A 27,335-nucleotide genomic window follows, 5' to 3' on the forward strand; every position below is an offset into this window, starting at 1 on the left:
TCATTCTCTGCAACGTGCAATTATGTAAATAACATCTGCAAATATCCATCTGTTATTCTTTTTATATACTAGTTTTTCTTATTACTATTTTTATTCTCCTTCTTCTTATTATTATTATTGTATATACTGTTTATAGTGTTTTTATTATCATTGTGTGATATTGATGCCTCTTGTGTTTTGCACTATCCCCTTTGCTGCTGTAATCTGGAAATTTCCCCTCTGTGGGACTATTAAAGGATTTCTTATCTTATCTTATCTTAAAGGCTCGCCCAAAAAAACTGCACAGGGAATCATTTATTGTGCTTACCTTTCTTGTTTATTTGTCCTAAACAGCCAACAGTGTGTGTCACTGCTTACTTAACTGTTATATTCGTAAATCATAATTTTAAGGGTTTTGGGCATGTAGTGTCTACTCATCTCAAATTCTTCTCACCATCTTCCTTTTATCCTATGGGACTACTTTATGCACGATCAATTGATATATGGATGAAATATGGAGCCCTAAACAAGTTGTTTAAACTAACCGATCATTTTTTAACACAGTTATGGTGGTAAACGGGCAGGTACGAATGTAAACAGAACATTGACAAAAAGTAATTGTCGAGCCCGTCAAAAATTTTAAAAATATTAATTCAGACTAAAAAAAAAAATGTATGGAGTAGCAATACTTTCATTCTGTACACCTCAAAACGCACCGTGGATGTATTTTTTTAGAAATATATTTTTAATAAATATTCTACATATTCAGCCTTTAAGTCTGAAAATACATTTGTTCAATTTTGAATAATTTAGGGTATTTTATTGGGGGGGACAATTCATGTTTTTCAGAAATTGGGGGGGACATGTCCCCCTCGCCCCCCCCCCCGGGATCTGCACTGATGCCTACAGTCATGGCCTTTGAGGCACAAATATGTTTTTTTTTGTTTCATATTTTTTTTATTGATGCAAAAGTAACAAAGGCACTTACATATGCCAGGGAACATTGGTGACAGCAATGAACATGGTTGTATGCACCAGTGGATTTAAATTTACATACTTTTTAAGAAAAAATAACGATAACACAAAACAAGACTAGATAAAAAATACAATAAAATAGACATAGTCTGTATGAAATAATTAACTGGGCACATAAACATAAGGATAGACAAAAATGAATAAATAAGTAAGTAAAAGTCTAAAAAAAAAAAACCCAAGTAAAAAATAAATAAATAAATAAAAAGGGAGTGGGGGGGGGGTTACGTTGTCGCAAAAAAGTCCATAAACGGTTGCCATTTATTGTAGAATTTGTTCCCCATTCTTGAGTATCTAATTTTCTCTACTACAAATATGTTTACAAGTTTTCTACAGACTTTCTGTTTGCACTTTTGTTATTGCACTAAAAATGTGCACTATTACAGAATGGATGTTCTGTTTTCTTTCTATTGTTTTATATTAATTTATAAAATTTTAAGTTAAGCAGGACAGGTTTCTGTTTAAGAAAGATACTTATTTTATTCAGTTAATTTTGTTATTTTGTATTAAAGTGAATTGCTGTATAATAATTTGTTTTCCATGTGCTTATGGCTTTCAAAAATATGCATCTAATTCAATTCAGTTTCGAGTCAAATATTTTTTTTTATTATTTATAATTTTTTTTTCAAAATGAAGACAAAAAAAGAGGTTAACAACACCACATTCCATATAACAAAAAGAAAAACAATACAATGAAAAAAAAAAGACAAGGGGGTGGGGGGAAGGGTTGGTACAGATAAACTTTAGAGATGATGGTGCCAGCTCTAAAAGAAAAATAAGTAAAATAAAATAAAAGGCATGTGACCAACACAACAGGTCATGTTATTGTTCTATTATTCTCAGGTGTTCTCTAATGACAGTCCATGGGGCAAATTGGCCATTTTCATTGTCTTTAAGGATTGAGGTTGCCTTTTCCATTGACAATAAATCCAAAAAGTCCTTCAGCCAATTGTATTTATGAAAGCAGTTTGGCTTGCGAATCTTCCAATTCATAAGTAGGCCTATTGTCCTCTTCACAGACAGAAAAGCTAGGGCAATGATACGTTGCATAATTTTTACATGTATATTTTCCATTGCACTCCCCAATAAACATATAACAGGACATTGAGGAATATGAATATTCAAAATAGCTTTTAAAATGTCAATTACTTCAGTTTCGAGTCAAATAGTAAAAAAATCGCTTCACTCACAAAATAAGGGTCTAAAAAAATTCATCATGCCAGGAAGGGTGAAGGCAATCGGGTCGGCCGGCCCTGCTGATGAGGTGTCCCTTATTTATTTTTCAGGGAGTTGACAACCCTAGTACTGACTGATCCCCCTGTATCCAGGAGATGCCAGTACAACTCAGGCATCTCTTACTTTGAAGATGATGTGCAAATAAAGCAGGTATTACTTTGTCTTTATCAACACTGTTTTAAAAGGAGCATGGCCCCCATGCGCCATAAAAATAAAAATCAGAATCAGAAAGACAAGGCAAGGCAAGTTTATTTGTATAGCACAATTCAACACAAGGTAATTCAAAGTGCTTTACATCAACATTACAGGTGGCAAGAGGCAATTACACAGTAAATAACAAATACAATTATAAGAAAAGAGGTAAAATAATAAAAAGCACAAGTTGTTAAAAAGTAAGGGCAGTATTTTAGTCCTGATTTAAAGGAGCTGACAGTTGGAGCAGACCTCAGGTCTACAGTTGGTTTGTTCCACCGGTGAGGAGCAGAATAACTGAACGCTGCCTCACCTTGCTTGGTTCTTGTGACACACAACAAACCAGATCCAGATGACTTAAGGGGAAAGAAGTTTATTGCCAAGTAGTTTAACACACACAAGTAATTTGTTGTGGCGATGGCTCTTATTAACATATATACAATTTGAAGAAAAGTGAAAGGTGCAGCAGTATGAGGTAGACATGGTTATTGAGAGGTACATTGTTACAGCATTTGATTGTGGTTATTACTGTATTTATTATTATTATTATTGCACAGTGATTGATTACTCTGACACTATGAGTGTTGAGAGTTCATCAGAGCAACAGCTTGTGGGGAAGAAACTGTCTCTGTGTCTGGAGGTTTTTTGCGTACAGAGCTCTGTAGCGCCGTCTAGAGGGGAGGAGTTCAAACAGACTGTGTCCTGGGTGTGAGGAGTCTACAGAGATGTTACCCGCCCGTTTCCTGGATAGGTCCTGGTCCTAGATAGATAAGAACGATAAGAATAAGAATTCCTTTATTCGTCTCAAAGTAGATAAATCTTTCTTTTACAACAGCAGCAAGAGGAAAAAGTACCAAAATAGTACAAACAAAAATTGTAGTAACAATATTAACACCATAAATAAAGTACAACATATCTACATACGTATATACAGTGTTATAATTTACACCATTTGTACATATGTTCACGTGAATATTTTTATTTCACTTAGCCTATATGGGTTAAACAGTTTACCGTAAGTCTTAGTCTAGTGGGAGCACTGCTGATTGTGAAGTCTGACAGCTGCAGGAAGGAAGGGCCTTATAATGCATGTATGGAAACATCCCATACATTTGCAAAAAAAGGCTTGCAATTACTTATAAGGAATCGATAAGTAATTTCAAGTTTCGCATCACCCTTTTCTGACAATCCCCTCACAGGAGTTAAAGAGCATATCTGCTGCATCCAGCTGTTACGGGTGAACAAGTCAAAAGACAGAGCCCAAGATTAGATAACCAAGCAAGTGAAGCCCTATAAAATAGCTCCTTACATAAACTCTTACTCCATTCCTGTTTCTGTAACAGGAGGCCTTAATGAAGCAATGTTGTTAGTCCTATACTTAAGGGTAAGAAACCACATTTTGTGTAGCATTTACTTTAATACCAGGAAAAAAGAAAAAGCCTTTTAGTTTAGGTCTCCTGGTTGATTTGTGTAAAGCTTTTCCCTTGAGCAAGTAGTGATTTAAGAGTGAGTTTGCCCATTTCAGTCCAATGGTAATAGACTATGTCTTACGTTATTAATTAATTTTTTGCACATTATTGCACGAGTTCAAAGTGGATGTGCAGCAGCTTATTTTAAATTGCAATGCTTATAATTGCTTTTAGCATTACTCAAAAGCTATGGATGGTCTTCTGGGTACTTAAGTCCGTTTCGTTATCACGTTAGTCCAACAATGTAGTAAAAAGAAGGTCTTATCGTTTTAAGGTCTTATGGTTTTATGGTTTATGGTCTTATGACTAAAGAGGAGGTTTATAGATGTAGTGAAAGCAAGGGCGTAGGCGTTTGCATAGGGACGGTAGGGACATAACACTACCAACTTTTCAGGAGCATCAAATTGTCCCCACCAACTTTTAAGCAACCTTATCAGCATTATATAATGAGTTCAGATATATAGGTAATTTAGATTGTCTTCCCAAATGTTGTAAGGATTGAATTGACCCTACCATTATTAAGTGAATTATTTTCATTATGTTCAGACTTACATTTACCCCTTTTCACTTGCTGAATGTGCCGGTCCATTTTTTTTCCTGAAACCCACGTTTGATTGGCTGATGACTTGACCATTTTTTCCATAATTGCTCAACCCACTGATGCATTTTAGAGATGAAAATAAGGGAGAAGGTGAAAGAGACAACCAATTAAAGCAATGTATTACTCTATATATAAATATAATTTAAGTTATGTTCAAATATTGCAATTTAAATTGCTAATAAAATCCTGGAATATTCTGGAAGTTTTCAAAATGTTTCTTTAGTAGTTTTTGAAAACAAAGGTTTGAATGGAACCGTGTATCAGGTGAACCAATACACATGAACGTTAGTATAAGTCAATACACATTTATTTTGCATGGATCATTTTTAGCCTATCAATTAATTAGGTTCATATTCGTGACAAATGTAGCCCTGAGCCCCGTTCACCCAATCTGTTTGGTCTTATTAATGTCCCGTCCCCAGCTAAAAGTGTACATGCAGGTTATGCTGTTATATCGTCCCTACCAATGTTGAGACCAAACCTACGCCCTTGAGTGAAAGAGGACATGATGGTAGTTGGGGTAATAAGAGGATGCAGAAGACAGGCTCAGATGGAGCAACTGATTCACTGTGGCCCCTGGGAAAAGCCGAAAGGAGAAGAAGTCCAACAATGCAGTGACATCACACATTTAAAATGAGCTCCATGCAAATAGATGTAAGTGTGTGTTCTTCACACGCTGACCCCATTGAAACAGAAGGAATGGCGCCTCTGGCCATCCAGGTTTTTCCAGTAAGCCATGTCGGGTTTGCAGGTTCAACAGGTTTTACGTTCCCCACGAACATGGTTGTGAAGCTGTTTGAGATTCTGCGAAAATATCTGGCTCGTTGGTCTAGGGGTATGATTCTCGCTTAGGGTGCGAGAGGTCCCGGGTTCAAATCCCGGACGAGCCCTCCTTTTTTATGTCAAATTCCATTGCATTTTATACGAATTCATACTTTCGTTTTTATTTCAACACGTTGCACGCACCAACTTTTTGAGTTTCGCTCCGAATGTAATTTCAAAATACTAAATATGAAACGACTTCCAAATCATATTAGAATGATTGTCATCTAAGATATTTATTTGTGTTCTTTTGTAATACATGCATTTTGGCAAATACACGTAAGTCTCGAACTCTCTGAAAAATAGCCGTTTTCGCTGTCTACATACTCAGTTTCTTCTGTGTCGAGACGAGACGAGGTGTTCCGTACAGAAGAGGAATATCATCGCTGAAACTGCTGTGTTGTCCTGAGAAGTGCGTTCCTGTTCCTGCTGGTGCACGAACAGGATGTGTGATGTGTGACATTACAGCGAAAACGGTAAGAGGATCTATTTAAAAAAAAATGCAGCATGGTGTATGGTGAAAAAAAACACCTACTAAACATCTAACATTTTTCTCTTTATTTTCTGTTTATGTGACTTTATTTGACTCTTTATGTGAAAAAGTACAATTCATCCATAATACATTACTTTTACTTCCTTCCTATTACATTCATTGGGCCTTATTCATGAAACAGCTGATCATATTTTTGCAGAAGCAAAGTTTCAGCATTCCTGAAAATGGAAGGGCCCCAAAATTAGATTTTGGGGCCCTCTATTACTGATTATTGATCATTCACACACCCACTATAAACTTATTTCATGTTCTTCCCTGGCATTACAAATACACTTGTAAAACTAGATGTAATAACTTTTTGTTGTAGTTAGATAATACTATTGTTTATGTAATAATATGAATTATTGTGTTTTTGTACAATAACATACCTTTAATAATGTATGAATCATCAGTCACACATAAACACATCACACATGTATGCAGCCCCATTATGGGTCAGCTACAAAAATGAGACCCTGCGCAAACTTCAGGTAGCATATAACGTGTGAGGATACTGCTGAAAAAGCCCAGGAGTAGCAGTGCTAGTAAACTCTTCTGTGACTCAGGGCTAAGCACTTTACAGGCTCTCTTGAGGAACCTGATGTTTAAGTATTTGTCAGACTTGATGAGTCACAAAACTGTATCATAATGAAGCTCACAAGCCCCAGGTGCAGTTCTGTCAGATATCAATCATATCTATGGAAACATTGGTATGGGTGCATTTTAAGACTCTCATGAATAAGAGTATGTTTTTATGTGTTTATGTAGTTGTTGTTTATTTTTTATGTTGTATGTCTTGATATTGGGTCTAGAACCTGTAATAAAGTTTATATATATAAAAAAATTATTTAATTTTTTATTAAATTTTTTTTAACTCTTGGGGCCCCCTAGTGGTCACGGGGCCCTAAGTAGCCGCCCTTTTCCACTAGTACCTACTCAGCGCGCTTCTACCCGCCACGCCCCCGTCTTACGCTTTTCCACTACGGGCCGAGGCGGGTAGAGCCGTGTCAAGCAGATACTTTTTCTGTACTGAGGCTGCCGAGGTTTCTAAGCGTGCTGAGTCGGCCCTATAACTGACGTCATCACCCTCCACGCCACTGATTGGTCGGGGGGCGGGGCCGTCAGACGTTTGAATCAGGAAGCGGGAGTCAGCGCGAGAACGACTGGCGGCTTGCGGCAATTTTATTATACAGCGCAAACGTCTGTTTGGTGATCCAACTCTGAGGTGCAGATGTTCATAAACCTGGTGGCTGACGAGAGAATTAAAAAAGGGATGTAGACGGGCGATAAGGAACGATCAGATCCACCAGGAGCTCTGTTTTAATCTCAGCCGCTCGCGGCTCCAGCTGATTTTCTCATCTGCGCCGACACGAACAAAGGGATTGCCCAATCGAGTACGTCACAGCAGCTTCACCCCAACCTGCCCACTTCTCACCTGGCTGTGGAAAAACAAACGGGGACAAAGCGGGTGGAGCCGGGATGATGCGTGACGAGCCGTACCGAGGCAAGTCGGGCTGAGTAGGTACTAGTGGAAAAGCGCCATTAGTTCACTTATGCCTTGGGCCGGTGTTCTTCTGCTTTTCCCAAAAATCCTACTTAATGGTTTTCTACCTTTGTAGAGCTACAATTTTACTGTGTTTTACTCCCTAGCCCATTTCCTTTCCCCCCAAGTGGTCCTTGTCGCTTGCCAGACCGCCATTGTAAATAAGAATGTTCTTAATGACCTGCCTGGTTAAATAAATGCGAATGACTGAATGAATATCAAATAAAGCGATAGAATTGTTTTTTTTTCCTCGTTATCGTATAATGTTCACAAAGTGTAATGCAATTCATGTCATGGGTATTGTATTTTGAAGGATCAAATACTCAACATCCCATATTATCAATTTTACATCGTGCAAGAAATGATTGGCGTGGCAATACAATCAAACTTTGAAAATCAACTGTGCGCGTGTGCAGAACAATAAAAGTAGCATTTCTCGGCAGGTAGCAAGGATTGGCAGAACACCGGATCTGATGAGGAGCGAACATAAATATGACCCAGTGTCAGACTTTACAAGATTAAACATTAAAACATGCCTTTTAAATATCAGAGAAAAAGATTGTAATATCATTTTTTTATCTTAATTCATGGGCATTTCTCATGGTTATGCTTCATGTGTATGTTTCTTAAAGTGTCAGTGGGTTATTTAAATGGAATTGAGGTAGATACCAGCAAGTGAGGAGAGAGCCCACAAGACGTAAACAGTCTGTCAACCTATGGTGTGTGTGTGTGTGAGGGAGAGACGCTTTATGTAAACTAATGTGAACTTTGTGTTATCCGTCTGCTGGAAGGAGAGAGTTGCATTACCGACTGATGCACTGGGAGAAAAGAAAGTAAGATTTTCATTACACTTTGTGCACTTCTGTGTTAGGACTATAAGAATTTATTATAGCTTTGTTATAAAGGGCAATTCCACAATGAGCAGCAGCAAAAAAAGCGAAAAAAGGAAAAATTAAAAGTATGACCCCGACGTGATTTGAACACGCAACCTTCTGATCTGGAGTCAGACGCGCTACCGTTGCGCCACGAGGTCTGTTCCTACAGGCGGGATTGAGATGATAATATTCCTGTGCAGAACTGGGGAGACCATATTTCCTATGTGCTGTTGATAAACACTTCTGACGAAGCCGGGAGCAAGGCCGGTTAGCTCAGTTGGTTAGAGCGTGGTGCTAATAACGCCAAGGTCGCGGGTTCGATCCCCGTACGGGCCAATGCCTTCTTTTTTTATTTACAAACCCCATAATCAAAAGGCAACAACTGGTAAATCGTGTATGCTAGATGTTTCCTTACTCTCACACACATACTCAATGTTTTTAGTATCTTAACGAAATTGTACTAACTAAATCAGGTGTCTCAGAGCTGGTTTGCATCATAATATAAATACATAAACATATAAATACGCAGGACCGGAGTTGAAGACCCAACACCAAATCAGACCCATGGCATCATACTGTTTCACCACACTGAAATTTTGAGGGTCCCTACCGCGTTATCAGGCGTTGGTGGTATAGTGGTTAGCATAGCTGCCTTCCAAGCAGTTGACCCGGGTTCGATTCCCGGCCAACGCAGTGCTCTTTTATTTTTATATATATATAAATACACACTCACGTACACTAATACATTCACCATATCAGATAAAAGTAATGTACTTGTTGAGGAAGAAATCTGTCACTGTCTCTCTTGCACTCAGTGATGTAAGTTAATTTGTTACGCTATTCATTGGTGTTGATCCTGCTTACCCTCCTTTCCCCTCTGTTGCCATGGAGTTGCTATTCCTATGGCAACTGCATGCCTTTGTGGATGGCCTCAGGCCCCCAATGTAGAGGACTCTGAACCTTTCATTACACATTCCCTTCAAGCTCACAGGCAAATCACACGAGTCACACATGGTAAAATTCATTCTCTAATTCTTGCTCTTATGTTGAATCTCCACCCTTTGCCCTTCTCTCTCTCTCATCTTTCCATGCTCATTTGCCTTTATGTTCTTACCCCTGTCTCTTACTTTTAAGTCCTTGATGCCCAGCATATCTCAAGGCATTCATTTTTTAAATTACGCTCTAGGCATCCACTATCATGACAGCCGATGCTGATAGGAACAGTACTATGATCAGATTTGCAGCACAAGTTTTTTTGACGCGAGTTGGTGGCACAGTCTTTTTAATCTTCTGTGGCATTAGAAACTAGAGCTCTTCTTTAAAAATGCATGACAAGAAACAGAATAGAGACGAAGCCAGAGAAAGTGCTACTGTGTCAGAGAGAGTGAAAGACAGAGTTGGGGGGGGGGGTCCATGCAGTCAACAGTGAGGTTGGCAGGTACTGTGGCATTGACATCCTAATCTAAAGCCGAGTACAGTGTCAGAGCGATTAAGTGCGTTCATTCAGCAGGTGGGGGGCCTCCACCTGCTGAATGAACCCTGTCAGTGTCAGGGAGTACCATGGGCTACGGGTGGGCTCAGCCCTGCTCAGCATCGTGGCCGGCTGCATCATCATCGGTGTGTCCAGGGAATGCGATGCTGATGCTGTAGGAGGCATTTTCCTGGGAGCTGGAGGCCTCGGTGAGTGTGTAGGGAACTTTTTTGAGGAGCAGCTCATCCAGTGTGGGACAGGTTGGTTTTTAAGCCTCAAATTTGCTGTGCGATTTTTTTATTAACAACTGATTACTGGAAATGATGTTAGCGTGATAGAGGATTGAAAGAGGATTTGATTTTTTTTCTCTACTCAAAAAGTGTTGCAGAAGGTAATTGCATGTTTTGGCTCACAGACCACAGCTCTAAAAAACAAGAATAACCATGAAACCAATGCACCATCAGAAACTTGCACTACTACCACAACGCACCAGAGAGGCAAAAGAGCGTGCCAACCATGCAAGATGAGGAAACAAAATATAAACATAAAATAGGCTTACATTTATAACAAGATGTTATAACAATAAAGATCTATGTGTTTTGAGCTGGATACATACTGTACTTGGCCATTTAACTGATGGACATTTATTAAAAGGAAACGTCAAGATCTACAGCCTGGGATATTTTCCATCCAGCGTTAATCTGATACAACAGTGTAACCAGAACCAGCTGATAGCGGTCGACACAACGCTGCCACATTAACTGGTTTCTTGGAGAGAGCGGGAGAGAGAGAAAGCAAAGGGCAGGGCTTTTGATCTGAGATCACTGGCATGCATGCATGCATAGTTAAAGTGAAATGCATTCCCACTGATAATCTAGTCAGACCTCAATAATTAATATGCTTTTCAAGGCTTCACATACTTTTGGAAGTCAAAACCATGCGCTTAAGCACGATTGAGACGTTCACTCTGGCAGGATTTGTCCAGCTGAGCTGTATCTGGTTATGTATTTCGGACTTCATGCGCCACAGTGATGTCTCTAACACATAGGCTGACTAATACGTATGCACGAACACAGTGTTCTTGGCAGATTGGTTTCACTCGTTCTGCAGCTTCATGACATTTTAAGCACAGACATGCATCATAACCACCCTCGGGAGTAAAACGTAATGCCAGCTCCTCAGACTTATAAGGGAACTCAATAACAGTGCTGAATTGGAGCACAGTGCCGCTGAGAGACACAAAAGCCCAGCAGTTCAGTTATTACTTTATACTATGATCTGAACAGGAAGAAGCAACACACACTTTCCAGTAATGTTAACATGAGCTGAAGGCTGGGATTACAGTTTGGATTTATATGACAACAGAAAGTCTTATTCACCAATATCTGCAAAATAAAAATGAACAGAGTACATCAGGGAATCTGTGCTTAAGGGTTGTTCCTTGCTGCTGGCGTTACATTCATTGAAAATTACATTTAGACTGTATTTTCTCAAAACAAGTTTGCCTTTTGCAGGTAATTCAGCTTTTTGAGACCATTTTTCAAATTAATAAGACATTATGCTTCCCAGGCCTGCTCATATCAATCTATCCCTTCATAAAAGCCTGGCTGAACATCAACCACATTCTTCCATTCTTTGGTAAGCTGTATAATGTGACACATTTGTTCACTCTTTACGTAATAAAAAAAACATATTTTTCTATCCAGACACACTTTGGCTTCTTAACTCCACAGGAAACTTCAGAGTGCATCCCATGGCAACTAATCCTGCTCCTGATCAACCAGCTGAGACACTAGCACGAGAGGGTGAGTGATGATAATATCCCAGAAGAGAAGCAGCTAATGTTTGAAAAGAAAAAGATCATCACCACCTGCCTTTCTCAACTTTTTAAACCCAGGTTATAATCCACACATAGGTGATATCATGGTCACTCATAAAGTGATATTTTGCTTCACACATCTGCCATAAATACAGACAGATTTCATATTTATATATGCAATTCAAACACATGATGTCGAACTCAGCGTTGCAGCATGTTTGCTCTCTTGTGATCTTGCCAGGAACTCAAATCCAACTGGAGCCCTCTAAGAGTCGGATGGGAACCTTTGTGGGGGGCGGACCAGTAGCTGGACCCAACCCAGAGGAGGGGTATAAACCTAACTATCTATCTCCAGTGACTAATGTTAATATGCGGTTAATATGGACTGTAAATATACAGAGGAGGACTTTCATATATGCCTTTTAGGTCAATGGCTGGGATCACACAATACACATTACTGTAAACAAAACTTATCCCATGACTATAACCTTCTCTATGTAACAGTATGCTTAATTATAGCACATAAATTGTGGCAAATATATGAAATATATTGATATATTGATAAAAGCATGCATGGCTGTTCTCTACATCCTCCACAAGCATACAGCTCATAGAAATAGTATAAGTCATGAGAGAAATGTATTAAAATGATTCTATTCTGACATAGTGCTCACTGCCAGCCCGTGTTAGATATCAAAACAGATATTGATTATTGTATATAAAAGTGAAAATATCCCTTTTAGTAATTTTAACTCAGCAACTTTGGAAATCAACAATATTGAGGAATCTAGGTCTTTCATTTTACTAATAACATTGAAGACAGTGCTAGTCAGAGACTCTAAGAAAATAAATGACTACAGAGACGTGCAGCAAGTTGACCTCTGGTTTAGTTTAGCTATTGTTTGTTGGTTTGTATGTAGGACAGGTATTAATATAAGCACTATGCTTATGCCTGTGCCTTATCAGTCACTATTTTTCGATAATGTTTGTGTTTAATGTTTGTAGTGTGATGTGACTGAATAAAGAATTTCAATCAGTCAATCAATCAATCAAAGGATGTGAGTCTTGCTCAAAAGCAGTGATGGATCTCACATTGTGATACTGGCATCCAGGCAGGAATGTTGTAGGCAATGTCAGAGAGCGAGGAACAACTTGATGGCCACATTGTTGTGCAGAAATCAAAAGAAAAAATAATTTAATCAGTCACAAGAACAAAATAAGAACAAAATAACAAAATATGAATAATTAAAAAAATTGTTTTAAAGGTAATTTTCTGAACATTACTTTTCCTGCTTTAGTAGATCTAAGTGTCTTATTAGACTTTTTGCCAGGAAATGTCATAGTCTGTACCTGCCTAAGCTGTTGCAAATAATTGAAAGACTTACTAAAATCATATAATGAAAGCAGTTTTTTGTCTCTGTTTATAATTTGCTGTGGGATTTTAGTTCATCTTTACGAGCCCTGCACTCACTGACTCACGCACAACACTTCTGGCACGCATGACTCATGCACCGGTCTGTTGCAGGACTTCTTCAGACATGCCAGACGTCTTATCGAGACGGAAACTGAAGCAATCACCCACTGAACAAGACCCTCCGTGATGTCACCAAAGGATACGACTAACCAATAAAGACATCCGTTCCAGTTGATGACAATTGTTGTTTCATCTGAGCTGTTGGTTGAGGCCATCTCATTGTGTTTATACTACGGGGCCTAATAAACCTATGAAGATGAAATGATTTTTATTTATTTTTTATTTCCACACACTGAGAGAAGCAAATTAAACCCAGCAGTCCAACTTTATTGCTACTCATCTCACTGCAACGCAATTAAGAAAATGATCATGTGATGATGGACTGGTATATTAGTGTTCCTACGCTTGCAAAAGCAAAACAAACACATGTACACACAGGCAGCTACATCTGATTTGTGCACACATTGACCTGCATCCCACTGTGCAACATAATAGACTGATATTCAGGACAGAGCAAGGAAAATGACTCTTGAATGGAAATCTGCAAGGGAAGAAGGGCTTGGCCTAACAGAAAGTGTAACATGCTGTGAGGCTGAATAATAGCGAACTGTGTTGATAAAAGTCAGCAACAGGCGCCCGAGGAGTGAACGATGCCTTGATCACAGCCGGCATAATTGTCTGGGCTCAAATCACAATGCTTCAACACGATCCCTCCACGTCTGTGTGAGGTTAACAAATGCAACTGTGCATCAAGAATGTTAAAGCTATGGACAAATATACCATATGATTTGAGAAAGACTTTTGCCTTCAATTCATATTTCTATTTTACGTTTTTAAGTAGAAAGTCAGACATTTCAATAAGATCAAGAATGATTTGTCTTTCAATACCTTTTCATGCAGACGAATAGGGACATTTCTTAAAACAGAAGCTTGTTCATCCTGGCAGTGACACTGCTGGACATTTCATGCCAGTGATGATTATCAAAGAAGGCTTGATAATAGTGATGGACAGCAGTTGTACCCCGAATCCAGCAGTCCTGAGGAAGCAGCACGTACTTGTTCCAAGGCCCATCAGAGTGATACCCAGGCATGATAACACCACATTTAGAGACTGAACATGACCCGTGTGCAGTGATAGAGTGGCATCAAAAAGCTATAGTTATAAAGAGACATGTCTTAACTTCATGTTGTGAAGAAGCCAGTGAGAAGTTTACTTTTCTCTTTAGTCAGTCGCATCATCGCAGCAGTTTCATCAAGATCTCTCATGTATTCCATGAAGGCTGCACATTAACCTGTAATGTTCTGCCCCTGAGGTCATTCTTCATGTTCTTGAGCTTGAAAAAACCCACAAAAGTTAATGTGTTAAACTTGGTATGCCTAAATCAGTGGCACTGAGCATACTAGTTGTAGTATACTCAGTACTCGAGTTGTAAAAAAAAATCAGGGGGGATGGTGGATTTTATCATATGGGGACAGATAATTTGTGCTGATTACAAATAATATAATATATTACAAATAATAGCACTGACCAAAACACCTGCAGAAATACTGCAGGAATGACATAGCAGCAGTTAAATGCAGCCTTCTGTAAGCTTTAAATATCCACTGGGCTTACATCAAATATATCAAAACACAAAAATAAAAAACAACTCGGCTGAATATGACTCTGTCCTTCACAGGATAAGTAAAATGGATCACTGCAAAAACTCAAAATCTTAACAAGAATATTTGTCTTATTTCTAGTTAAAATTTCTCATTTTAGTAAAAAAATCTCATTACACTTAAAACAAGACTCATCACTGGAAAAAACAACAATTTTCACCTGTTTCAAGTACCGGTACATTTTCACTTGAAATAAGTAGAATTTTTTTTTGCTTGTAATAAGAAGATAAATCTTGTCCCACTGGCAGATTTTCCTACTTATTTCAAGTGAAAATTTACTTGAAACAGGGGAAAATTGTCAAATAAGTTATTCTTCTGGTGTTATTCTTCTGGTGATGACTCTAAATGTTGAAATAGCAGTAAAACCACATTCATTGATTTAATGACATAAGGGATGGAAAGGGGGGGGTGGCAGTTTTACAGGGGGGATGATTTTGACCGTTTTTATTTCAGGGGGGAATGCCATCCCCCCTCAACCCCCTCAACTCAAGTACTGAGTATACTACTCTCCCTACTAACCCTGGATTGATCTCTACTTGTTGGTTTCTCTTTGCTATTGTCTGTCCAGGCAGATGTCCTTCATGAGCCTGCCTCTGCTGGGAGCTGTCTTCCTAGGGATGCTTCCTCTCCCCTGTGACCTTGTGCTTATGCAGGATGGGGGTTGTGCTGAAGTGAAGATTTACTGGAATCTGTAGCATTCTTTGCCGATAGCCTGCTGTTTTATGATTGGCTTATTTGGAATGAATTGGGTTATTATGAATGGATTACAACGACTTGACTGATTTGGACTACTTCCTTTCTGTGTGTGCCTTGAGACTTTGTTGTGAATTGGCAACCATTTGATTAGGAATTGAAATGGTTGCCAATCTATTAGTGACCATGTCTAAATCGTCACTCAAAAACACACACTCAAACCTGACCAAATCTGGCAACCTTTTCTGGGGACAGAGTCAGAGCACAGCTGGATGATGATGACATTTGGCCTTGGCCAGACCTCAGCCAGTACAGAACAGCTGGATTTATGCTACACAGCAAGGCAAGTTTATTTATATAGCACAATTCAACACAAGGTAATTCAAAGTGCTTTACATCGACATTCAAAGCGGCAAGACATAATTAGACAGTAAATAACAAATAAAATGAAATAAAATTATGAGAAAAGAAGGTAAAATAATAAAAAGCACACATTGTTAAAAATAAGGGCAGTAGAGTACAGCAGGTAAGTATTTAATTTAGGAGTACCGGGTACGCTTGATTACACAGTAATGTGTTTTAGGTCTGATTTGAAGGAGCTGACAGTTGCAGCAGACCTCAGGTCTACAGGAAGTTTGTTCCACCGGTGAGGAGCAGAATAACTGAACGCTGCCTCACCTTGCTTGGTTCTGGTTCTTGGGAAACACAACAAACCAGATCCAGATGAACCTCAGGGGTCTGGGAGCTTCATAGGAACTAACAGATCCAGCATGTATTTTGGTCCAAGACCATTCAGGTCTTTGTAGACCAGCAGTAAGATTTTAAACTCTATCCTTTGACTCACTGGAAGCCAGTGTAGCGATTTCATGACTGGTGTAACATGGTCCAGTTTCCTGGTGTAATGTGGTCCAGTTTCCTGGTGTTTGTAAGGACTCTGGCAGAAGCGTTCTGAATCAGCTGCAGCTGCCTGATTGATTTCTTAAGGTCTGTAAAGATGCCATTGCAATAATCCAACCTACTGAAAATGAATGCATGAATAAGTTTTTCCATGTCTTGTTTGGACAGAATCTCATTCATTCTAGCAATGTTTTTCAAGTGGTAATAGGGAGATTTAGTGATAAACTTTAGATGACTGTTGAAGTTCAGGTCTGAGTCAATAATTACACCAAGGTTTCTGGCTTTATTTGTAGCTGTCAATGACATGGAGCCAAAGTGAGCTCTGATCTTTTCCCTTTCATTTTTTAGGGCCAAAAAATGATCACCTCCGTCTTTTGTGCATTTATCTGGAGAGCGTCAGTCTTCACCTTTACCATCCCCACCCACCCCCCACCTCCCTCCTCATGCTGCCTCCTGCTTCTGCCTGCACGCAGAAGCGCCTTGAGTGTGTGATGGATGCATCGCTGACGTGGAGACGGGAGAGTCGCATCCAGAGGTCCACGGAGGAGGGAGCAGCTCTGCGCGACACATCCACGGCGATCGGATGAAATATGACGAGTTCCCGCTGACCGTGGACCGGCTGCTGCAGAGGTGACCTGCAGCCTGCAGGTGCAACACGCGTGTCTTATGAGGAGCTCATCAGGTGCCGCGTCTGGGTGTCACCTCCAGGGAAATGTCGTCTCACTTCACTGATCGTTTGTATGGTCGCGGATTTTACATGATGGCACGGACATCGGATCGCCTTGCCTTCTTCTTTTCCCTTTGCCACTGGCTGAATTGTGCTCATTCATGACTTATGCCCTGAGGAAAAAATCTGCGTCTGGTGTTTATGTAGCCTTTCAACCTAGTCAGTAATTACATATCACAATTAGACCGGGAACCACGGAAAGAATGAAGTCATTAAACAATGGAAACACCTTCAATATGTTGACCTAAAGGGTAAGGTTTTTATTTGTGTTTTGTTTTCTGTCTTTAAGGTTTCATTTTACAGGAATACCACACATCAGTTATATGGATAAAGCCTGAATTATGGTTCTGCGTTAAATCGACGCAGAGCCTACGCCGTAGGGTACGGCGTAGGTTACGCGGCGACGCGCACGGTACGTTGCGCGTGTCCGCGTACCCTACGCCGTAGGCTCTGCGTTGGTGTAACGCGGAACCATAAATCAGTGTTAAGCGTGTACGTACATGCGTTACAAGCGAAACACAATTCACTTACTTACCGACACTTAAATCTCCTATCATGTCGTTTCATCTACCGTCTGCTCCTCAATGAACACATTCTGGATTGCAAGATACGATTTGATTGTAATTTAATTTTAAAATGTGTGAGGGCTCGAATGTGGCAGATGCACTGCCAGGTAACACACCTGACTTCAAAAAGAAGGAGCAAGGGTGATGCTGAGCAGACAGTTCAGTAGAAGAAGCAGTAAGGACCTGTCTTTGTGGTAAGGCCAGTTACAGGGTGCACCTCATTGATGCTAAGGTTTTATTTGTTTTGATAAAGTGTTGTGATAAACAGTGTTACGTACATATACAAGACTGTCGCAGAAAATTAGAATATTGTGATAAAGTCCTTTATTTTCTGTAATGCAATTAAAAAAACAAAAATGTCATACATTCTGGATTCATTACAAATCAACTGAAATATTGCAAGCCTTTTATTATTTTAATATTGCTGATTATGGTTTACAGTTTAAGATTCCCAGAATATTCTAATTTTTTGAGATAGGATATTTGAGTTTTCCTAAGCTGTAAGCCATGATCAGCAATATTAAAATAATAAAAGGCTTGCAATATTTCAGTTGATTTGTAATGAATCCAGAATGTATGACGTTTTTGCATTACAGAAAATAAAGGACTTTATCACAGTATTCTAATTTTCCGAGACAGTCCTGTATATCCATTTTATTTTAAATTATAGGCCCTGCACTTCTCTTATGTGCCATTTTACGTACATTATTGATCAGTATTTCAAATATTAGTTCTAATGTCCTCACTGACCTCTGATGTTTGACATTCAGAGAAGCAGCTGTGCATTGATGAACAGCCAGAGCCAAGTGATGGATTATTGTTTTCTTTCATTCTGTGTCTACAAAAGAGAGAAGATAGAAGAGGGCCTGGAGGTGAAGCCATGGTCATCAGTGATATAAACAATAGCACTCCTGTGCCTAAAAAGGAGCCCCAGAAGAAGAGGAAGAGGAAGTCTCGCCCTCATGGCCTGCCCTCTCCAGCCCTGTGCTGTGCCTGTGGCCTATGCATCATGCTGGCAGGACTCAACATCACCCTGGTGGGAGCGTTCGCCTTCACCACATTGATGCCTTCTGCCAACCCCCCCATCATCATCGGACCTGTGCTACTGCTTGTGGCTTTCTCCTTTTTCGGGGCCTGTTGCGTCTGCAGCCGTCTGCCCCCTCCTCAGAGCTCACGGGGGTCCAACGTGGGCAGCAGGGGCACGGGGCTGATGGGACGAGGAGGGCTGGCCGGCGGGGCCGCATTTGAAATCGAGACCAGCGAGCACACGCTGCAGGACACTACAGCTGTCCAGCTGAGTCCCACGTCCTCAGCCGGATCATCCCGAGCCTCCAGCCCAGACATGGAGGCTCCAGATGCCGACCCGCTGGGACCTTGCAAGCTCTTTACCCTGGAGAGCAACGGCCTTTCTTCTGTGTCTGCCACCGCTGTGTTCTCAGCCTCTTCAGCAACAGGCGGGGAGGTGAAGCTCAACCTGCCACGCGAAGAAGTGGCCACCTAGCAGGAAAGAACCGCCTTCAAAGCCTGAGTGCTAGCACTGTAAATATTCTTCTGAGTCGAGGGCTTGCCAAGAGTGATTTCTGTCCTCTTGTTTACGTAGTGCCATATTTCTGGGTGTGACAGTTCCTCAAGAGTATGCTTTTGATTTCTCTTGCTCTGCATGCAAAGTTTATGAAGCATCCAAGTACTTGCGGATCATGTTTTGGGATTTCGATTCCTACCTCTGTTGTGCTGTTCCCTTATACTGGTTTGTTTTAAACAGGGCATTATCAACTATTTTTCATGTAGAAGATCAAAATGTCTGAAGGGTATTTCATTGTTGCTGTGGTTAGTGGTTACCTCACCTGTCAGCAGCGATTTCAGAGGGCTCCACTGAAAACCGTGGTAACTCATTTATTCTGAAAAGATTACACGTGAAAGGCCAGTAACTGATCATGACAGGTGATATTTGGTATTTTGTGTGTCATGCTCAAAGCTGAACTTGTTTTAGGGCTATGAGACTTTCAAGGCCACTGAGGTCTTAAAGCAGTATTCCCAGAGCATAGAATCAGCTCTTGGCACACATATGTGATGAACTAACTATATAGCCGATACATTTGCAGTATATTTACATGTAACTGTGTACAATGTTGGTTCTCGGATGCATTCTTGTATTTTGTATGTAGCTGTTGTCACTGCATCAACATAACACTGTGAATATTACCTCTCTGTGCATGATTTTGACAGTTTCTGCATTTTTAGTGAAGATAGTTGCAGCTTAAATTTCAGTTTTCATGTTTATCATAACTTTTCTCCTAAACATTGGAACGGTTAGTTTAATGTCCAAGCCACAATGACTTGCTGGTCACATTTGATTTGAATTTTCTGTGCACCTTGATTCAGACGGAACATGTTTTATAAATGTGAGTGCATGACTTTCACAGCAGATGTTTACCTCAGCTGGGTTAAGTATTTACAGAAGTGGAAAGTAAAGATTTTAAATTTGAAATGCTCCCCATCACTGTGATGTCTTCTTGCCGGTCACAAGCCTTGACTGATGGCAGGACACATTTGAACACCGATCTCCTTTGAAAGAATAGTTGCCTTAGACTGAATTATCAGGATCAATCTAACGAGGGCTATATAAAAGTGCACAATTGCAGTTTGTCTTAGGAAAGCCTCTTTTGGCTCCGTATTTCAAGGATTTTTTTTTTCTTGTGTGCTAATGCATGGAAATGTTCTAAATAATCCATCTTGGAAATCTGTGGATTAGAAACAGACTAAAGACTTGCATGAAGAAAAAGCAACAGACCCTTACACACTGCAGTTATTCATGACACAATTCCTTAAAAGGAACATTTTCCTCACCAAATTCAGTTTTATATGCCAAATAAGAGCTTAAATTTGCATGTTTAGAAAAAAGACTTAAGGGAATGCAAACACCTTGTTGTGAAATGTTATTATCTGTGTGTTTTAAATTGTGGAGCAATTAAAACAAATGTAAGGCATTAAAAATCTTTGTGAAGATTATAATTTAAAGTTGCCAATCCAAATGTGAATCCTTAAAAATATATGAATAAAAAAGCTCTTGAAGAAAAATAGGAGTTTGGTGGTTCTGTATGTCACCATGGAGTGAAATAAGCAAATATGTCTTATTGTTACTGCTACAATAAACTTAAAGAAAGAGTTAAATATCTTAATTTAAGAGTGGTTAAGTGGTTGTAGCACCACGATGAGTTTTACATCCACAATTTATTCAAGGAGATTATCTGTGAAGGGTCATAACCAGGTTGAATGGTTTCCCAGGTGTGAAAGGTGGCTTAAATAGAGTTGGTTCTTCAGTAAGTCTTTCCCCGTAATACACAACTAACAATTCCTGTCATTGTGGATTCATGCGGGGATTATTTTCCTGAATGGATGTGTTCAGGAAAGATCTGGATTAAAAAAATCTATATATTTCACACTAAAACCCAAACTATTACATTTATTGTGATTTGAAACAAGTCAGTTTTGCTTGTGAAATGTATGCCAACAGGATTTAAAAGAAAAAAATATATTACAGCTCTGTGTATGTTAAGAGGCAGGCTTGTCTAAATGTTGGCTCAGTTAAGCAAGCAGCTCAAGGCAGTAGAGCCACATGTGGTTTCTGAATATTTAGATGTGGAGGCAAAATGTGGCCACTTGGGGGCACTATAGCATCATTTTTGAGTTTCATTGAAGTGAGGGCACTTCTGGATGTCATTTTACGACCTGCGGAGGGGTGTCAGCAAATCCAGAAATGGCCAGAAATGGTTGCTGTTTTTTTTGGAGCAGAATTTTTGCAAGCTTTTAACGATACAGTGATGTTTTTGAAAGACAGAAAGATAAATCAGCCATCACGATGTCATCAAGAGGATTTCTTATTGCTGTGTGGAAACAATTACAGTCACCTACGTTTCCCATCTGAAAAGTCTCCTGATACATTTGGATAATTTGGAGCAATTCTGGTGCTGATGAAGCTCTCCTGGGCTTGAGATGATAAAGGCACAGTGTGTGACCTACTTCTTGAAGCTGCTCGCTGATGAAGAACTGGAATTGCATTTTCCTTCCTAATCTCTGAAAACCACTAACTCAGTTTCTCATCAATCTATTGGTCATCATCGATGCCTGAATGAAAACATACAAAAGCTAAGAGGCATTGGTTTGAAAGAGACGGTTGTGATTATGTAAGAATCCTGTGTATTTGGGTTTCTAGTATCTGAAATATATATTTATGTCTCATCCATATCTCTGTGGATCCATGAGGTAAAGAAGTATTAGAAAGCAGATGGTGGGTTGAGGCTCGTCACTGATGGATGAGCCAGGAGGGGAAGCCAAGACACTGAGGCCGTTATGTAGTCGGTGCATAAAATGAGATTTGTTGCAATTAAACATGTACCAGAGGAACAGATATTTAGAAGAAAAAAATGATTCCTTCTCTTTTCCTTTCAACTGCTTCCAAATGTTTGTTGCGTTGCATGGAACACTTCCCCTGGGGTCACCATCAAACATGGTACTCATTCCTGCATAATCTGCCTCTTGGCCTTGAAGGGAGACACTTGTAAAACATGCTGAATGATTAGCCACCTGGATGCTTAAAGATTTACAGCCTTTTGGAGGGGAGTCTGTTTTAGGGTGAACTGCTGCTTGAACAAAATGTTTTCCTGTTTATGGGGTTGGTGAGCAAAGTTCAGGGAGGTGCATCATGATTAACTGATACATTTATCTTACTTCTCAAAAAAAAAGAAATAATAAGGGGGAAAAATGGATGTCATCCTTTACTACTCAGGTTGTCTAGTCAACCTTTCCCCCAGACTGCTTTTATAATCAGTTTTACAAGCATGACACTGAAAAGACAGTGATTTCCCCAAGTGTCCCAGAAACCCTGGAAGAGTGCCAAAACACTACTTCCCTTTAACCTTTCCAGCATATGTAGCAACAGCCAGCAGGCTCTTTTACAGCTTTACAGTACAGGGATGTGCACTTTATCATTACTGCAATTAAGCTATAACTTTAGTAGAGCTCATTTGGAATAATCACAAGCCAAATGATGGGTAATGATGAACACTTTGATCAGACACATTGTCTGGGCCTTTGACCTGGATTTCTTCACGTCCGTGCACCCTGTGACTTCAGTGTGCTGGTTTCAGTTGATCAGCAAGCAAGAAAAAGAGAACAACATGCTGGATGTCACAATGTGAGATAATTAAAGGGGATAAACATATAATGGAGAACAGATAACAACAAGCAACTGCTGACACTAAAGTCTTTGTTTGCAGGTCGCATCTGCCTGTGGACAGATTGCAAGATAGGAACAACTCCAATACTTCAAGGTTTCTTTCTAGTTACAACATTTGAAAAGGTTAATTAGACTATGTCCACAATTTGAAAATACATTATATATATATATATATATATATATATATATATATATATATATATATATATATATATATATATATATATATATATATATATATATATATATATATATATATATATATATATATATATATATGCAGTGTATATATAACACTGATTCATACATTACATTTTTTTGATTTAGATTTAGTTCATTTTGTCTATGGATTTACAATTTAATTTTCTAATTCTTTTTGTCCGGCGACAGCATTTGTAGGTTTTTTAAATGCCTTACATGTTTCGGCGATTCCTTTCGCCTTCATCACAGTTTAATTTTTTTGTTGTCAACTTATTTTCAGTTGTTCATTTATGTCAAATGTTGCATTTCAGGCCTGCAAAACATTCTGAACAAAGTTATGGGGAAATTCTGAGTTAGTGAAAAAGCAGCACCTAAAAGTAGCATTCAACTGATTTTTATGAGGCACAAAGATGGGCAGAGATCTCCACGTTGTCAACAGGCATAAAACAATATAATTATTTTGTAAAACGCAATGTTCTTTACATACATTTATTAAGCTATGAAGGTATTTATGAAGCATATGTCACATTCTGCAGTGCATAATATCAAACATTTAGAGGAATTCAGAGGAACGTAAGCATGAAAAGGGCAAGCAGGCCCGATTAAGCTGGATACTGGCGGTCTCAGACTCCTCTGACAGCACTGCATCAATAACCACCATTCATCAATAGTGATATAATCAGATGGGCACGAAATTACTGATGGAAACATTTTCGAACGAAGTAGAAATTGGCACAGTGTGCTCTGGCCAGTGATGAGAAGGACCTTTATCAGTTTCAATGTCATTAGTAACAAGACTGAAAGCCAGACATTACTAAGGCATGGTTGAGGAAGAGGAGGGCACTAGACTGGCCTTTCCTGTAATAATGACATTCTGTTAGACAGAATGTGTCTAAACAATTCAAACAGAAACTATTATGGTACCAATTCATTACTGCTTTCACACTTGACAGCATGTTTGCAAGAAAAATAGGATAAAATCCTGCTTGAAATGCTTCATCATTTGATACCTCCACACTTGCATACCTTCTAAGTTTTTTATTGAAAAAAGGCAATGTTGCAAAGTATTATACATTTTTCTGTCCCAGGCCTGAAATGCAAAAACGTAGGTGTATTGGACTTAATTAAGCTGACAAGAAAAATACATCGCTCTTGGGTTTATACTACAGTATTTGCAAAGATATAAAAGTCGAAGTAAATGTACGAACTACATTTCTTTCCTTTTTCCACAGTCCCCACTTTCTGCTCAGAGCTCAGACCTTAAGAGCCTTGAGAATATTAAATGCTACAATCTGTGGCAACACAATTAAAAGTAGACCGAACAGGTTGGTTTAGAAAGTCTATTCTATATCTAAAAAGAAAAAAAGTATGACTTAGGTTCATAAAACACAACCTGAACCAACCACAAGACTTGTGGATCAATTTTCCACACACTGACGTGTTATTTACGATTAATGGTCAGCACCATGTTTGGTGAAAAGTAAACAGAGTTACAGTGCTAACTCCTGATACCCATTTTCAAGCATGGTGGGGGAGGGATGATGATTTGGGATTGTTTGGGAATGACCTGCGTACCTTGTAGCCATGTGACTCAAACATGAACATTTAGAGGCAACTAAATTAGTGTATTTCTTCTACAGCTAAAGTGGAGGTTCTTGCAGTAGGACCGTGATCCAAAGCACACCAGCAAATCTACATCCAAACGGCTGAAAAATAAAAGATTTGAGGTTTTTGAAATTGCCTAATCAAAGTCCAGACCTCAACCATACTGAAATGGTGTGGTTGGACCTTAAGAGAGTTGTGTAAAACATGAATGAACAAAAAATCCTCAATGAACTGAAGCAATGTTGGAAAGAAGAATGTGCCAACATTTCTCCACAAATAACTCAGACTGATAAACTCACACAGGAAACAACTTCCACAATGGTGTATATTGAGTACAAGCTATTGACTATTGCCCAAATATTTTTATTTTTAGGCTTAAATGGTGTTAAATAAATAATGACATGGTGAAGAAAGTTATTTTTCGTTTTTTGTCTGAAGTTGTATTTCAGGACCCACTATTAGATGATTTTTTAGATGAATTATTATTATATTTTTGCACACATAAAAAAAAGACAGCATTTTAAAAAGGTGATACCAACTATTACACATGGGATTAGAGTTTCATCATAACTGAGGCTGCATCCAATACCGAGAATACTACAAAAAATTAGAAAGTTATGAAAAACACAACAGTTAAACTGATGAACACATACACAGCTGCGCCCTGATGCAACCACCCCATGTCTTCTTCGTCTTTGTCACAGCAAGATGCCTCGCATCTGACAAAACAGCCAAAACGCACAAATAAAGCCACCGACACCTGCAATCACAAGCGTACAGTCCGCTCTAAACTGGAACATTGCAGATCCAGACACTCGAGTCATGCGCTCTTGGCTGAATGGGCAATGCGTGTGAGAGCCCTCAGTGGAATGAGTCGACGGAGGAGGGGGGTGGAGGGTGCAATCAAGCTGAAAAGATTAGGGGAAGACGAGCCGCTGAGGATCCATGATAACAGACACTGGTTATATAACCCTAACCCAGTTCAGTCTGCTTCCAAAGACAGACTTGGAGGGAGGAGAGGGACAATAAACAGAACTGGGGTGAATCCCTGCGTTCATGCTACAAAGAACGAGGTCATTGATTATCTGCATGCACCATCAGTTCAGAGGATAATAGGCATTGAATACTTTTTTTTTTTTAACGACCGTTTCTCTAGGATAGAAAGGATGTTACAGTTTGTACTGTCTGAGCACGACCCACTGACTTCTGGGGTACAGGAGATAATGCTAACGATTTGATCGTCACTGACCATGAGTTCAGGTGCCATTGCCTGTTGAAAATGTTTACTCAAGATTGGTCTCCAAGTACCTTTGAACACATGATTTGATCAGAAAACACACAAAGTTTCTTCATTCTTTGTGCTGATTGGATTGTTTTGGTTCTTCATGTGCCACATATGGGCGGGCCTCGTGACTGCTCGGCTCTTTCAGTCCGTTGCTATGACGGGAACAGTCTGAGGGCGACTTAGGGAAGAAAGATCTTCATAGATGTGGAGAATAGCCACAGCAGATTTTGATCAAAACCAACTAGTGGCGTAACAGACAAGCTTTTGCAGAGCCTTGCATATCAATGACTGCTGACAATGGGTACTCTTGCAGCTCTTAGCATGTCCATTCAACCTCAGTAAATGGCAACGCATTCAAATGGTCGAGTCGTTGCATAACCTACCATTTTACAAATCTATGCATAGGCCTTGTAAAGGAAACATGTATAATAGTACACAGAGGCAGGGCCTCACTGCAGGTCTGGGAAAAAAATAAATACATATGTACGGTATACATTTACATAAGCTGCCAAAAACAGGGTGGCCACAAGTATTCACCTTGTGTAAAAAAACATCAATGCAGAACAGTCAAATGCATCACTCTTCCCAATAGCCATTAACTCAATCAATTCTGCCTTTCGTTGCTTCAGCAATGCTACCCTGCACGCAGTGTGGACACTTTCTCTTCACCTCAACTGTGTGTCTTTGATCTGTTCTGTGAATGTTATCTTTTTCCATGTGGCCATCTGTCTGACAAAGCAAATCAATGGTCTGTCCAAAAATAGAACAGTGGTGAACCAATATTTAAAGGCGATTACTGGACAAATATTCAACCTGGGAATCCAGGGACCCAAAATAATAACGCTGTGATGAGGGGGCTACGCATGTAATGCTTTAAAAAAAAATTAAACAAAAAAAAGGGCACAGCATTTCCAACGCAGCGTGAAAACATGATCCTTGATTATATACTGTCTACAGTGAGTGTTTTAGGGATTATGTTTGAGAAGAACTCTGCTATATCTAGTCGCTGAACTAAATCACAGTAGTGAGATGTCCTGAGGTGAAAAAGCGCTGTGGTAAACAACATGCGGTACCTCTTTAATCCAGCAGAGGCCCCTCCTTTTCAAAGAAATGGGGGGACAATGAATGAAAAATACTGCACAACAGACTGCCTCAGACCGGTTTCCCTGTTCCACATTTTCAGGAGGCTGCCACTCTCAGGAAATCAACGTCAGACGAATGTCAGCTCTTTCTGTGCCTGTCCTCTTGCCCTTCTGTACCGCAGGGATCAGGCCAGTTTCTCTGCTGATCACTCTTGAAAGAGGGATTGAATTACTTTTAATTGTTTTATGTGCAGAAGATGAACCTTTGTTCTAGCAATAAAAGCCAAATTATAGGATTGACATGCAGTCCAAACAGCTACCTTTATCCCATCACGC

General features: G+C 39.5%; 2 protein-coding genes and 4 non-coding genes across 8 annotated transcripts; 5 read left to right on the forward strand and 1 right to left on the reverse strand.

Moving 5' to 3' along the window:
- The first annotated feature begins 5,327 nt into the window (after positions 1-5,327).
- On the forward strand, positions 5,328-5,399 carry trnap-agg (transfer RNA proline (anticodon AGG)). The gene has a single exon. It is a non-coding gene; the product is annotated as a tRNA-Pro (tRNA).
- A 2,968-nt stretch (positions 5,400-8,367) lies between these two features.
- trnaw-cca (transfer RNA tryptophan (anticodon CCA)) lies at positions 8,368-8,439 on the reverse strand. Its single transcript has one exon. It is a non-coding gene; the product is annotated as a tRNA-Trp (tRNA).
- A 104-nt stretch (positions 8,440-8,543) lies between these two features.
- Positions 8,544-8,617, forward strand: trnai-aau (transfer RNA isoleucine (anticodon AAU)). Its single transcript has one exon. It is a non-coding gene; the product is annotated as a tRNA-Ile (tRNA).
- Positions 8,618-8,902: 285 nt separating this feature from the next.
- On the forward strand, positions 8,903-8,974 carry trnag-ucc (transfer RNA glycine (anticodon UCC)). Its single transcript has one exon. It is a non-coding gene; the product is annotated as a tRNA-Gly (tRNA).
- A 796-nt stretch (positions 8,975-9,770) lies between these two features.
- On the forward strand, positions 9,771-13,288 carry kncn (kinocilin). Of its 3 annotated transcripts, none has more exons than XM_061731126.1 (5): positions 9,771-10,012; positions 11,322-11,390; positions 11,486-11,557; positions 11,813-11,900; positions 13,097-13,288. In XM_061731126.1, the coding sequence occupies exons 1-5, from the start codon at positions 9,814-9,816 to the stop codon at positions 13,170-13,172; spliced, it is 504 nt and encodes a 167-aa protein (XP_061587110.1). In that variant the 5' UTR covers positions 9,771-9,813; the 3' UTR covers positions 13,173-13,288. The 3 variants fall into 3 exon arrangements, with proteins under 3 accessions (XP_061587110.1, XP_061587111.1, XP_061587112.1); XM_061731127.1 differs by having other exon boundaries at positions 9,771-9,961; XM_061731128.1 differs by lacking the exon at positions 11,322-11,390 and having other exon boundaries at positions 9,771-9,961; positions 11,459-11,557.
- Positions 13,289-16,782: 3,494 nt separating this feature from the next.
- tmem275a (transmembrane protein 275a) lies at positions 16,783-20,629 on the forward strand. Its single transcript, XM_061731130.1, has 2 exons — positions 16,783-17,275; positions 18,438-20,629. Exon 2 carries the CDS (start codon positions 18,471-18,473, stop codon positions 19,089-19,091), a length of 621 nt encoding a protein of 206 aa, XP_061587114.1. The 5' UTR covers positions 16,783-17,275; positions 18,438-18,470; the 3' UTR covers positions 19,092-20,629.
- The last annotated feature ends 6,706 nt before the right edge of the window (positions 20,630-27,335 follow it).

Source organism: Cololabis saira, chromosome 10 (genome assembly GCF_033807715.1).
Source record: "Cololabis saira isolate AMF1-May2022 chromosome 10, fColSai1.1, whole genome shotgun sequence".
Lineage (NCBI taxonomy): Eukaryota > Metazoa > Chordata > Actinopteri > Beloniformes > Belonidae > Cololabis > Cololabis saira.